This window comes from Myotis lucifugus, unplaced genomic scaffold (assembly GCF_000147115.1).
Source record: "Myotis lucifugus unplaced genomic scaffold, Myoluc2.0 scaffold_83, whole genome shotgun sequence".
In the NCBI taxonomy this organism is placed as follows: domain Eukaryota; kingdom Metazoa; phylum Chordata; class Mammalia; order Chiroptera; family Vespertilionidae; genus Myotis; species Myotis lucifugus.
Genome location: NW_005871131.1, coordinates 4,745,496 through 4,760,690, shown reverse-complemented (window position 1 = coordinate 4,760,690; position 15,195 = coordinate 4,745,496). Strand labels below are relative to the sequence as shown.

Below are 15,195 nucleotides of genomic sequence, written 5' to 3'. Positions count from 1 at the left end.
ATTTCTCTTTCTCTCCCCCCCCTTCCCTCCCTCTCTCAAATAAATCAATAAAAATTATTTGTACAATATAATAAAAATCAAGGAAGAAAAAGAATAAACTTTTTCAGAACTACTGAAGACTTTAAAAGCATTCAATGCTATGTATACAATGTCCCTTCAACTCTAAGTATTTTTGCATACTTAAAAGCATCTCGATTGTTAAAAATATTAAATTACAATAAAAGAAACATCATGTGCTTATTATATACCAGGTATTACTCTCTTTTAAGTACACAATCTTGTTTAATCCTCCTCATAAAATTCCTGCTAAATAGGTTATTATCTCCATTTTCTTTTCTTTTTTTAAAATATATTTCATTGATTTTTTACAGAGAGGAAGGGAGAGAGATAGAGAGAGTTAGAAACATCGATGAGAGAGAAACATCGATGAGCTGCCTCCTGCACATCTCCTACTGGGGATGTGCCCGCAACCCAGGTACATGCCCTTGACCGGAATCGAACCTGGGACCTTTCAGTCCGCAGGCCGACGCTCTATCCACTGAGCCAAACCAGTTTCGGCTCCATTTTCTTTTTTTTTTCCTAATTAATCTTAGAGGAGGGAGGGAGAGAGAAACATCAATATGAGAGAAAACCATTGATCAGTTGCCTCCCACACACATGAGCCCAACTGGAGACTGAATCCCAATCTGGGTATGTGTCCTGACCCAGAATCAAACCCCATCTTTTGGTGTACTGGACCACGCTCCAACCAACTGAGTCACACCGGCCAGGGCTATGTTCCTTTTCAAATGAGAAAAGGAAGGCCTGATCAAGTCACAGAACAGGCCTTGAACTGGACCATCCTCCTTTAAAGACCATTCTGACCTTCCTCCAGCTCTAGAGACTTGCCTGTTCAAAATTCATCTCATCCATAAAGTAAGCCAGATTATTTACAATGAAATTGACAGTAAATTTTAAGTGATGCTAATATTTAACCACATAAATAAAATCAAACAATGAGAAGGAAATTGGGAAAAGATGAAAAGTTTTGGGGAAACAAGAGGGATAGTGACACAATTCTCTGAAATAAATTTTGAAAAAATTCACATGTCCTACTGGGTGAAACCTAGTACACAGATGACCCTTTATGTAATTGCTCAAAACTTTTGACTAAAGGAAAGGAAAATCTCATTATTAAATACAAACATCAAGGTCTTTAAGAAGCCATACTTCATTAGTTGATTAACAGTTACTCTTCTTTTTAAAATCTTAACTCATAAAAGCTGAGTCACAATCAAGTTCCCAAAGTTAATTTTATTTTTAATAATTAAACTATCATTAAAAATAGGAAACATTAATGTCTTAAATTTATAATGTCTTTAATTTTATTATTAAATTTATAATGTCGTTTAAAAATTCTTATTTAATTTTATTTTTTTATTGAAGAAGGGGGGAGAGGGAGGGAGGGAGGAAGGAAAGGAGGGAGGAAGGGAGGGAGGGAGGGAGGGACAATGATATGAGAGAGAAACAACATCAACTGGCACCTCCCTGCACACGTCCCAAATGAGGATGGAACCTGCAATCTGGGCATGTGACCTGATGAACCCACCACCCTCTGGTACACAGTACATTGCTCTAATCAACTGAGCCACACTGGCCAGGGCTAAATTTATAATGTTTTAAAATTTCTGCTTTGCTTCAGATATCCTTGAAGCTAAAAAAAAAAACTTGGTAGCTTCTAACTGAAGAGTAATATATCATTCTAATGAATGAACAGACTATCACAGTAATAGGAAGATTTCTCTCTGCTTTCTTTTCTTTTTCTTTTTATAAGATTGGCATACCCTCTTTTTAAAAAATCTTTATTGTTGAAAGTATTATATATGTCCTTTTTTTCCTCCCATTGATCCCTTATAACCTACCCCCGCCCCTCACCCCAGGCCTCCACCACCCTATGGTCTGTGTCCATGGGTTATGCACTTTGCTTTCTTTTTCCATCTCTCTTTCCTACTGACTACTCTATACTTTGCCTTACACTTTGGTTCTCTCAACCTCCCACCCTTAGATCTTTTTCTCTGCTTTTGAAAAGCAGAAAATATTATATTAGATATAGAAACAAACTTCTAGCATATTCAAGGTTTTCCCCCAAAATAAAAAATGCTGAATTTTAGATTATTTAGCTTCCTCCAACACCTCATAATGATAATCTGTGAAAAGTACAAGTCAAAATGTACTTATGTTTACATATTAACATTTAGATGCTGACTAATTTTTTTTTCTTTTAGATTTGTCCTTCTCTAAATGATCTCTAAAAAAGTCCCGTTGGCGTGGCTCAGTGGTTGAGCATCAACCTATGAACAGGAGGTCAAGGTTCGATTCCCAGTCAGAGAGCATACCCGGGTTGTGGGCTCGATCCCCAGTGTGGGGTGTACAGAAGGCAGCTGATTCTCTCTCATCATTGGTGTTTCTATCTCACTTTCCCTCTCCCTTCCTCTCTGATATCAATTTTTAAAAAAATTACAGCACTGAAAAATCTCTCCAAAAAAGCCCACCAAAATGTACTACTAACTATATCAACATCCTTAAGGTTCTATAAGATTGTGACACCGGCATTAACCTCAGAGGCAATCATAGTCTAAGAAGCCCTACATTAAATGCAGGTCAAAATGAATGTAGCTATCACTCACCAATAACTTATATATCCTAAATATTTTAGAAAACAACTAATTTATTCATCAAAATATAAACTGTATAATTAAATTTGGAAGCACAAATGTAACCTGTGCTTCCATTATTGCCTACTTAGAATTACAACTAATATTAAAAACAAAGTGAAGTGCATTAGTCCAAAAGTAATACATGAATTTTCTAACATTGTTAGAAGAATCCTAAAGTATTAATGGTACATCATCATCTATAATATTATTAACCAAGGTAATTAAAACAAAATTTTATAGCACTGAATTATACTCACTCTGAGCGGAGTCGGGCTTCCATGCCATCTGGTAGAAAAAGTTTTATTGTGGAAACAATACACCCATGGGTAACTGGTTAAAACAAACAAATAAGATGGATAAAATAATTGTTTAAAAATATGAATCTTCATACCTCTTATATGTAAATATATATTTTATTCTTATATGTAATAACTTCTGGGGAAAAAAATAAACCTGATGGTTTAATGACAATATTCATTCTCCTGGAGAAACTTGTACCTACCCATAACAAATCACAAATACAGGTAGAATTCTGTTTAGAAAAGTCTCCTAACCTCCTATGCTATAACAAGTCAATAAAAGGTAAACTTAATATATGGAAGTACAATTAAGGGGTGGGGAGGGAGGAATGCACTGTCTTCCCTATTTGCCAGCATTGAACCTAAGTCCAACTATTCCCCAGATTAAAATTTAGCCCTTATTCCTAATTCTCCTGTCCCCAACCTATTACTCCTATCCACACCTCATAAAACTCTACAGTTCAGTATAATACAGCTTGAAATGTGCCATTCATTTCACCATGAGTGAGAAAACTAAGTCCTCAGACAAATGAAACTGCTGCTACAACTCTCTGTTATAAAGTACCAGAGCTATTTGCTAGACTTCAAGTATGACGTTTCTAGTTCAGTATTTATAATTTTGGTTTTATTTTCTTGTGGTTGTTTCTTCCCCCAAACATCTTTATATAGCTTTACACCAGTCATTATGTAGACAACTCCCTTTTTGCTTTTCAAGAAATTTTTTGTTTTTAATTTCTCTCGAGGATATGATTTTCATTGACTCTAGAAGGAGAGGGAGAGAGAAAATGGGGGTTGGGGGAGAAAGAGAGGAACATTGATATAAGAGAAATATTGATTGGTTACCTCCCCTATGTGTCCCAACTGGGGATTGAACCTGCAACCTGGGTATGTGCCCTAATCAGGAATCAAACCTGTTACACTTCAGTGCTCTAACCAACTAAGCCACACCAGCCAGGGCTATAGACAACTTCTTACTTCCTCCTTTTCCTTCTGAAGATTTCAAGAGACAAAAGCCCCCAAAGTAGCACTGTACAGAGAGCTTCTCTCTCTTCTTTTTTTGTTGTTATTAATCCTTGCCCAAGGATTTTCCCCCCATTAATTTTTAAAGAGTGTGGAAGGGAGGGAAGAAGGTTTTGGGGGAGTGGGTGTAGAGAAAGGGGCGGGGGGGGGGGGGGGAAGATTCACGTGAGAGAGACACATCAACTGGTTGCCTTCCACACGCGTCCTGACCGGGACCAGGGATCAGGATCAAACCCACAACCCTTTGGTGCATGAGCCGAAGTTCTAACCACTGAACACACTGGCCAAGGCAAGAAAGCTTCTCTTTGTGTGTGGGTTTCATAGAAAATAAAATTTGGGGGCTGGTTTAAAAGTTGACAGTTTTTTTTTTAATTTCTCTATTCTTCAGATAGTACCTCTTCCCGGGTTCAAAGAGTTAATTTACTTAGTTTACCAAACTCTGATTAAAAGTGAATGCAGGGTGATGAAAATATACTATATCATGTTTAGAGGAGTAGTGGTTATGTGACTCGATACATTGTCAAAACTCACTGAATTGTATATACAATATAAAACTGATATAAATAAACTATATCTCAATAAAACTGATTTTTAAAGAATAGAGCTAATGTACTTATAGGAGGGTAACTTATTAAGTGATAAGTCCTACAAATCATCAAGAAGGTATTATAAACATGAAGTAATGATTACTCTGACATCTGGAAATACACATTAAATTTAAGTAATTTAGCAACTTTACTCAATATTAATTTTCATTAACTTATTTATTATATGAAAAGTTCTAGCACATATTAAGAACCATCTATGGACAGTCTTTTAAATTCTCTGCCTAACATAGCAATTATGGCCATGAACTACTGAGCCCCTTCCTTCCTTCCTTCCTTCCTTCCTTCCTTCCTTCCTTCCTTCCTTCCTTCCTTCCTTCCTTCCTTCCTTCCTTCCTTCTTTCCTTCCTTCCTTCCTTCCTCTTCCTCCACCCTGCTACCATAAATACCCTAGATGAGAACAAATCTACTTGCATCTCCAAACACCTTACTTTTCACAACCCCATGCCTTTTTAAAAAATATATATTTTATTGATTTTTTACAGAGAGGAAGGGAGGGGGATAGAGAGTTAGAAACATCGATGAGAGAGAAACATCAATCAGCTGCCTCCTGCACACTTTCTACTGGGTATGTGCCCGCAACCAAGGTACATGCCCTTGACCGGAATCGAACCTGGGACCCTTGAGTCCACAGGCTGACGCTCTATCCACTGAGCCAAACCAGTTAGGGCAACCCCATGCCTTTTACACAAGTTGTCCTATCAGTGATGTCCTTTATCCCCTGACCTGCATGATCAAATGCTACTTATCCTCCAGACTTAGACTTTTCTAGTTCCTTCACCAAAGCTCAGAATCTAAGTTGTGTCCCCAAAGCCTCCTAAATCTATTTATTATAACACCAAGCACACTGCATTTTTAATATTTATCATTTACACAACTGCTGTCTCAACAATTAGATTCAACTCCTTGAGGGCAACAAGGATTGGTTGCTTCTGGTACAAAGCAGGCATTTAGTAAATGTTTATTGAATACATCAAAGAACATGTCTGGTTAATATTTTACAGCTTCCATTACTCAGGGGTGAAGTTGCCTGTCTCTCACTTTGAGAATGGCAGGGTTCATCTCTATTTGCAAGAAACACCTAATTCCCACCTTTCCCTGGCTAAAGATAGGGAAGGGATGAATTTATTCCAGCTCTAGGGCTCCTTCAGAAATTTACTACAAACAGGCTACAATAAATACGGGAGCACAATACAAGAAGATCCAGCAAAACTGACACTTTACCAATATATTTAAATTAATAAGAAAATTGTTTATAAAAAAAGTAGGTGTAGTGAGTTACAGTGCTAAGATGACAAACTATATGTTACATCAGGATTTCTATTGTTCAGATATGTCACCCGGAAGTCCAGCAACTGGACTGGTGGTGTACAAACTGTGAGATGAACCAAGGGCTAACACTTACTGGGCAATATAGGTTGCCGCACTATTGAAGGCAGTTAAAGACCACGGTCTGACTACACTAACAATGTAGCCAACCCTGCCTTTGAAAAGGTTCTTGTGACAACTAGATGCAGAGAAATGTCAGTTACCTCCTTAATAATATGCAAAAGCAATCTGATGAAAATGTTTTGTTCTAAAACTTGTATTAATCAATCTATATAGCAGAATTTCTCAAAATGGAGTGCTAGTAGGTGGGGTTAGAGGAGCTTAGAAAATATTTGGTTAAAAGAAGTTGAAAGAGTTTTTAATCTTTTAAATCACAGGCTTTCTCAGAGCTTAATGTACATCATGATGCATTTTCAAAACCTATGTAACCATTGAGCGCATCCCTGCTCCCTTTTTAGGAACACATAAAGGAACTATGTGATTATGGTTATACCAGTATATATATATATGTAATCATACACACACACACACACACACACACACACACACACACACACTGGTATAACCATAATCACATAATCATACACACACACATATATATATATGGCATATATCGTATTTTGAAGAAAATATGGGGTGGGGCAAAAGTTATGAGTATGTGAAACACAGTTTATTCTTGTATTTTTATTGACTAATTATTGTATTATTTTCCATATAAACAACTGTAAATCCACTTTTGCCCCCCTTGTACTTTGGAAAATGCTGCTGTACAGTATTTTATTAAGTACTTTTAAAACAAACTATGCTCTCCAAATTCACCCAGAAGCATTATTACTGTATTTAAAAGATTCAAAGATAAAACTGATTGTAAAACACACAATTTAAACGTTTCTCAGGCCTGGTCAGTGTGGCTCAGTGGTTGAGCATCAACCTATGAACCAGGAGGTCATGGTTCAATTCCCCGTCAGGGCACATGCCCAGGTTGCAGGGCACATCCCTAGTAGGGGGCATGCAGAAGGTAGCTGATCAATGATTCTCTCTCATCATTGATGTTTCTATCTCTTTCTCCCTTCCTCTCTGAAATCAATAAAAAAAAATTTTTAAAAAGTAAAAGTTTCTCAGAAATTCTCTCTCTTCTTGAGCTGGGGCATCCATCACTTACTGCACTTGTACATCAGAGCACCTGGTTCACAGGCTTTTAGACTCTGGGACTTCTATCATTACCACTTGCTCTCCTGGTTCCCGGGCCTTTGGACTAAGGCTGAATTGAGCCATTGGCTTTCCTGGTTCTCCAGCTTGCAGACAACAGATTGCGTGACTTCTCACCCTGCACAGCCATCTTCTTTCTCCTCTACCTGGCCACGAAAAGCGTTCTTCAGAACACAGTAAAAACTCTTTATTTACTTGACATCTGAAAGTAACTTCAAAAAGTAACTAATGCATGAATACCATGTACTAGGTACAATGATGAGAAGTAAAAAACAAAAAAACATACAAAAAAACCAGCCCTGGCATCTAGGAACTGCTCTAATATTTATAGCTGCTAGGCCATGTTATTCTCCTGGGGGACATAAGTAATCTTACTAATATCAGACAAGATCATTCTGAGACTATGAAGCAAAACAAGACCACTTCATAACTTCATCTAAGCACTGACAAAAACAAGATCACTGTGCAAAATAGCAAATACTCCTCTCTCCTCGTTAATATGAGTTCCTGCTACTTCTTTACCAATTATAGCCTTAAGCCTTAGCTCTACTTTGCCTTCTCTAAAGATACAATTTACTGAAATGTCCAATCATAGAATCCTACCCCCTTTTCTTTTTTAAAAAAAATATATTTTTATTTATTTCAAAGAGAGGAAGAAAGAAGGGGAGAAGGATAGAAACATCAATGATGAGAGCGAATCACTAGTCAGATGCCTCTTGCACTGGGGATCGAGCCCGCAAGACGAGCATGTGCCCTGATAGGGAATCAAACCGTGACCTCCTAATTCATAGGTCGATGCTCAATTATTGAGCCACCCCAGCTAGGCCCACTCCCCTTTCACACCCCTGCTTTCTTGGATCCTCCCCAAATCATCCAACCAAAGCCCTAATCCTATATTAGATCTTTTCTAACACTTCTTAGTGTGACACCCCTGGTTACTCAAATTATTTGTTCTCTTTTTTTCTATAATGAGTAATAAATCCAGCTTGCTCAAATTAAAAAAAAAAAGATTCTTGGGCACGGTAAGAATTCCATAGGTACACTGCCATATTAAATATATATTTACCCTTATAAGCTTCCCCCAAATTTCAGAAATGTTAAAACATGAAAAACAGGTGTGTCTGAATCAGGGAAACAAGGTGTTTGTGGAAGAAAAATCTGCAATTACCTGCTGTAGTTAGGAGATGAAAAACCAGAATTAAGACTACAACAGCTGACTGCCACTTATATGGGTTTTTTCTCTGTTATCTCAGAGATTATTTATTTTGCTTTTGAGTTAATATATTTACTTTATGGTATGCAGCCAGCCTTTTCTATTGCCTCTTCACATGAACACCGCTTAAAGGACCCATGTTCACTTTGATAAGTTGAAAAACTGTTTAAGACCCTAGACTGAGAAACTAAAACTTCTGAAGTATGTTGCAGTCTAGTTCTATCACCATTCTTGCATTGCGTAGTAAGGTTAATAAACCTATACTTGAGTAGTTTGAAGGATCTCTTGAAATGACTGGCAATAATAGGAAGTACAATGAGTAAGACCATAAAAGCCCCAAAAAACTTTAAAAAACCAAGAGCTAAATGAGAGGTGTTAAAATTTCCCTTAGAGGTGTTAATATTTCCCCAAGCTGCCCTAGCCCATTTGGCTCAATGGATAGAGCACCAGTCTGTGGACTGAAGGGTCCCAGGTGTAATTCCAGTCAAGGGCATGTACTTTGGTTGGAGGCTCAATTCCCAGCCTGGGCAGGAGGCAACCAATAAATGTCTCTCTCTCACATCAATGTTTCTTTCTCTCTGTCTCTCCCTTCCTTCCACTCCCTAAAAATCAATGGAAAAATATCCTCAGGTGAGGATTAACAAAACAAAACAAAACAAAACAAAACAAAAAGATGATGCTGTTGTATTAAATATATAGTTTCAATAATAATAATAATTTCCCAAGCTGGGGACTTACTTCCTTTTGACTGAAATCTAAAATAAAAGAGTTACTGAACTTTCACTCCTAAAGTTTTTGCTTCATAATGTTTTCAATTCAAAGACCTTTTTTTTTTTTCAAGTTAGAAAAGAGGGAGGGAAAGTTAGCTGAATAGAAAACTCTTTTAATTCTAAAAAAAAATTTTTTAAATATGTTTTTATTGGTTTCAGAGAGAGGAAGGGAGGGGGAGATAGAAACATCAATGACAAGAAAAAATCACTGATTGGCTGCCTCCTGCACACCTCCTACTGGGGATCAAGCCCACAACCCCAGCATGTGCCATGACTGGGAATCAAACCATGACCTCCTGGTTCATAAGTTGACTCTCAACCACTGAACCACACCTGCTGGCCAGGCTAATCTTTCTCATTTTTTGTTTGCAGGTTGATAAATAGGCTTCCTAAGTTCTTCTAAAGGTAATCAAATCTTTTTCTTTTAGAATCCTGGTGCATTCATGGATTCAAACAAATTTGATACATTTCAATCTACTGCTATTATTATTATTGTTTGATGATCAAAGTGTCCCATCTTTGATCAATTAGAACTCCACATTAATTCCCGAGTTCTTTGACAGAAACCCAGCAATCTTAGATAGCTTCATTGCTTTCTAGTATGATAAATATTCCAGGCTCAAACATGAAATCATAGAGAGATGGTAGACTCAGAATCAGCTACCATCTCTTCCAGGAATTTTGTTTCTACATATTTATTTGGTGAGAGGAATCCTTTCTCTAGGTAGGTGGATTCATTTTCCACTTTCTCTAGCATACTGTGAAATGATATTGCTCTTTGGCATATTTTTTTATTCACCGATGAGGAGTGGTGATTCTCTGGCTTTACCTGTTTGTTTAATATTCACTGAGAACCTGCTGGCTACAAAGCAGTATGCTGAGAATGATGGAAAACGATGATTATGGCTAGGATTTCAATTTCATTTACAGAGAGAGAACTAGAAATACTTAACATAACAAAGGGAGAAACTTTCACAAATACTACAATAAATATAAAACACTGTGGGAATTTGGAATGGACAAGGGCAAGGAAAGCAAAGGCAGAGAAAATGGCATAAGCAAAGAAACAGAAAAAGAGAAGGATATGAGAGAGCACAAATCTAAGGAGAGAAGATTGAAAAGATGAGATAAAGAATATATTTCAAGGCCCTCTAACGTGGCAGGCCTCATGCTAAGCACACTATACATGTTAACTACTTATGACAAACCATGCAAATAGTTATTTTTATGTCCCATTTTACACTTGACTTTACATACTAAAGTCAAAGAGACTAAAATAACTTGCTGGAGATCACACCTTTGGCAAGTGGCAGTGCTAGGATTCAAAAGAATCTTTTCCATATACCCTCTTATCTCTAAACAATCTAGTTAATAGCTTAACATATATAAGGGAAATAAAAGCAAAAGGCTAAATTGAGTCATATTTTTGAGGGCTTCAAGTGTACAATTAAGCATTTCAGACTATTCTGCAATTGGCACAGTCACTAAGGCTTCTAAAAGCAGAATGACATAAATAAATCTGTAACAGAAGAATGGTAGCCAGAAGTGGAAAGCTTCTATTAACACTCTAGGATGGCAACAGGAAAAACAAGAAATAGCAGGGAAAGGAGGGCAAATGGTGTAGATGACATAACTGCTGGAGATAAGATACCAAGAAGCTGAGCTAGAGTGTTTGGGAGAACGATGGAATAGAAGAAATTGGGACGTCAGTAGAATACTCTCATTTGAAGACTAAATTACGCTTTGTACAGAGTAAGGTGACAGTGGACATTCGAAAGGAAACAACCACAAGCAGCTGGAAATACAGGTATAGAGCCAGTATGAACAGATTCACAGCAGACAAAGCAAGAAGTGAAACTTGGGACTTGAAGATAAGATATAAAACATTTGCCAGAAATTTAACGGAGCAGAGTTCTTAAACCTCATTGTCCAAAAGAACAACTTGAGGCTTTTAAAAACTAGATATGTCCAAGTCCCACACCCAGCAATTCTTCTTAAGGATGAATGGGTGAGATCCGAGCATCTGTAGTTTTACAAAGCTCTGCAGGTAATTCTGGTATACATCCTGGATACACTGCCATGACATCAGAAGATTCTCTCAGTCAACCTGGCAAATCTGGTGTGGTCTGTGATGAATCAGCTTTGTGATTTTCCCTAGGAGCTAGAAAGTAGAAGCAAGTAAAGTTTATGGTGAAAGTTACCAAGAGCCAGGAACAAGCAAGCCAGCATAGCCAAAAGTCAAGGAGTAGTCTAGTTGGTGAGAGTATCTTTGAATGGCCAATGATGGTTCCAAAGGACAGAAAGGTAAAGGCTACTGAGAAAGAAGGGTAAACTTGATGGCAAAAAAAAAAAAAAAAAGATACAAATGACTGGCAAGGGTTTTAGTGATAATAAAAGTACCCTGCCCTACACTGAGCACTTTATAACATCCTTTCAATGTTCACATTGAACACTGTGTCACAGTGTGAACACTGAACACTATCAAAACCCTTGAGTCCCATTTCATAATATGAGGAAATTCAAGCTTAAGACAGGGTAAGGAGAAGTAACTAAGTCACAGCAGAACAAAAAGGGCAGTGGGTAACAAGAATGTTGCCAATTCCCAATCCTCGTATTAGGAGGAAGGTTGTAAAAAATCTTAGTTAATATGATAAAAAGAAGTTTGTAAAATGGTGGATGAAGATTCATGGGACTTTTTAAAATTTATCAACAATATTGGTGCCAGGTTCAGTGGAGTTTCTATAATGAAGACAGATACAATGACTGCTCTTGCACAGCTCACAGTGTAGTGAGGGAGGCAAACACATAAAGGGGAGGAGCACAGTGTGTAACGGGGACATGGAAGGGCACCTTGTGCAGCCTAGAAACATTTCTAGGTGAAGGAAAACACATGTGTGTGCAATGGCTCGGAGGCCAGAAAAGGCAAGGTTTATTGTGGGGAGTAAAAGTAATTGAGTGCTGTGGGAGCATAAAGCAAAAGGAAGATACCATTGACCTTGCTCTTAATAGGCTCTTTTTTCACAGGGACTTACTCAGGAACAGATATTGGTGAAGTGGACCTGAGCTGATGAGTTGATAGAAGTTATACGTGAACTTTATAGAACTAACCAGTCCCAAACTTTTCAACAGAGGACTGCAATGTTGTGTGACCCAAAAAATCCATGTCCTGTCTGAGCAGTCTGTGGGTTTGGGAACAAAGTGGTGGCCAGTAGCTAGTTTGCTAAGGCTCCCATTCCAGGAGGATCTGATAGGTTGGCTTTCTCCATTCCTTCCTTCCTTTAAAAATAAAAAATCCATTACAATGTCACCCTATTTGTTTACAATGATTATTTTTTATCTATAAGGCAGGTTGTTAGTACAGTACTAATCAGTGAGCTTCCTCCCTGGAGCCACACTATATAAAAAGCCAAAAAACAAAATCAGCTTGTTTTAAAGAGCTGGGAAGAGAAGAAACAGTTATATAAACTGATATGTTCAATGACATCAGGCTCATATCACCTAACAAAATCCTGACTTTACTAGTATATACACACACACTTCTATATATTATATATTCTTTTTTAAAGTTTCCTTTTACACATAGGTATTATGTAAATTTCATATATACTGGAGGGTTTTTTTATTTGAGAGAGGGAAGAGAGGAAAGGGGAGAAGAGAGAGAGACAGAGACAGACAGAGAGAGGACGTTAATGTGAGAGAGAAACGTCTATCGGTTACCTCTACACAGAGATTGAACCCGCAACCTGGGTATGTGCCCCAACTGGGAATTGAACCTGTACACCAAGCGGTGGTTCCACCCAACTGAACCACACTGGCCATCATACTCAATGGGCAAAAACTAAAACCATTTCCCCTAAGAACAGGAACAAGATAGGGATGTCTGATTTCACCACTATTATTCAATATAATACAGGAAGTACTAGCCTCAGAGATCAGACAAGAAGAAAAAATAAAAGGCATCCAGATTGGAAAGGAGGAAGTAAAACTGTCATTATTCACAGATGACAAGATATTGTACACAGAAAACCCTAAAGACTCCACCAAAAAACTACTAGATTTAACAAATGAATTCAGCAATGTAGCAGGATACAAACTTAACACTCAGAAATCAATGGCTTTTTTATACACCAATAATTGAACTCTCAGAAAGAGAAACTAAAAAAAATCCCATTTACCATTGCAACAAAAAATTAATATACTTAGAAATAAACTTAACCAAGGAGGTAAAAGACCTGTACTCAGGAAACTACAGGACATTGAAAAAAGATATAGAAGATATAAACGAGTGGAAGAAAATCCCATGTTCATGGATTGATAGAATCAATATCATTAAAATGTCCATACTACCCAAAGCAATCTATAGATTCAATGCAATCTCTATTAAAATACCAATGGCATATTTCACAGATATAGAACAAACACTCCAAAAATGTATATGGAGCCCTGACCGGTTTGGCTCAGTGGATAGAGCGTCGGCCTGTGGACTCAAGGGTCTCAGGTTCGATTCCGGTCAAGGGCATGTACCTTGGTTGCAGGCACATCCCCAGTGGGGAGTGTGCAGGAGGCAGCTGATCGATGTTTCTCTCTCATCGATGTTTCTCACTCTCTATCCCTCTCCCTTCCTCTCTGTAAGAAATCAATAAAAATATTTTTAAAAAAATGTATATGGAACCAAAAGACTCTGAATAACCACAGCAATCTTGGGAAAGAAGAACGAAGTTGGAGGAATCACAATACCAGATATCAAGTTATACTACAAAGCCACTGTCCTCAAAACAGCCTGGTACTGGCACAAGAACAGGCATATAGATCAGTGGAACAGAACAGAGACCCCAGAAATTGACCCAAGCCATTATGCTCAATTAATATTTGACAAAGGAGGCAACAGCATACAATGCAGTAAAGGCAGTCTCTTTAATAAATGGTGTTGGGAAAACTGGACAGGTACATGCAAAACAATTAAACTAGACCACCAACTTACACCATACACAAGAATAAGCTCAAAATGAATAAAAGACCTAAATGTAAGTCATCCTATATAATAAAAGGCTAATATGCAAATTGTCCCCTTAACCAGGAGTTCAACCTGTGACCCCCTCCCCCAGGCCGGCCCGGCCCAATAGGCCCTGATCGGGGTGGGCCAGCCAGACCCTGCCTGTGCATGAATTCGTGCACTGAGCCTCTAGTGAAACCATAAAAATCTTAGAAGGAACCATAGGCAGCAAAACCTCAGACATCTCTCACAGCAATATGTTTATTGATAAATCTCCTAAGGCAAAGGAAACTAAGGAGAAAATAAACAAATGGAACTACATCAAAATCAAAAGCTTCTGCACAACAAAAGAAACCATCAACAAAGTGAAAAGAGATCCTATTGTGTCAGAGAACAGTTTTGCCAATGATAAATCTGATAAGGAGTTAATTTCCAAAATACATAAGGAATTCACACAACTTAATAAAAAGACAAACAATCCAATTAAAAAAATGGGCAAACGACCTAGACACTTCTCCAAAGTATACATACAGAAGGCCAAGAGACATATGAAAAAATGCTCAAAGTCATTAATCATCTGAGAGATGAAAATTAAAATGATGAGGTATCACCTCACACCTGTCAGAATAGCTATCATCAACAAATCAACAAATGACAAGTGTTGGCGAGAATGTGGAGAAAAGGGAACCCTAGTACATTGCTGGTGGGAATGCAGACTGGTGCAGCCACTGTGGAAAACAGTACAGAGTTTCCTCAAAAAATTAAAAATGGAACTGCCAGCCCTAGCCGGTTTGGCTCAATGGATAGAGTGTCAGTCTGCTAACTGAAGGGTCCTGGGTTCAATTCCAGTCAAGGACACATGCCTGGGTTGCAGGTTCGATCCCCAGTAGGGGGGTGCAGGAGGCAGTCAATGATTCTCTCCTGTCATTGATGCTTCTACCTCTCTCTCCCCCTCTTCCTTCCTCTCTGAAATCAATAAAAATATATATTTTTAAAAATATTACTCCCATTTGAACCAGTAATCCCACTTCTAGTAATATATCCTAAGAAACCTGAAACAC

The 15,195-nt window shown here is 37.9% G+C and overlaps 1 protein-coding gene across 17 annotated transcripts in view; it reads right to left on the bottom strand.

Moving 5' to 3' along the window:
* Positions 1 to 15,195, bottom strand: part of SLMAP (sarcolemma associated protein) — a 156,152-nt gene that overhangs the window by 69,437 nt on the left and 71,520 nt on the right. For all 17 annotated transcript variants that reach the window (XM_006090892.3, XM_006090881.3, XM_006090879.3 and 14 more), the window contains one exon: positions 2,954 to 3,026. In XM_006090892.3, the coding sequence (XP_006090954.1) occupies positions 2,954 to 3,026 (73 nt within the window). The remainder of the gene's footprint in view (positions 1 to 2,953; positions 3,027 to 15,195) is intronic.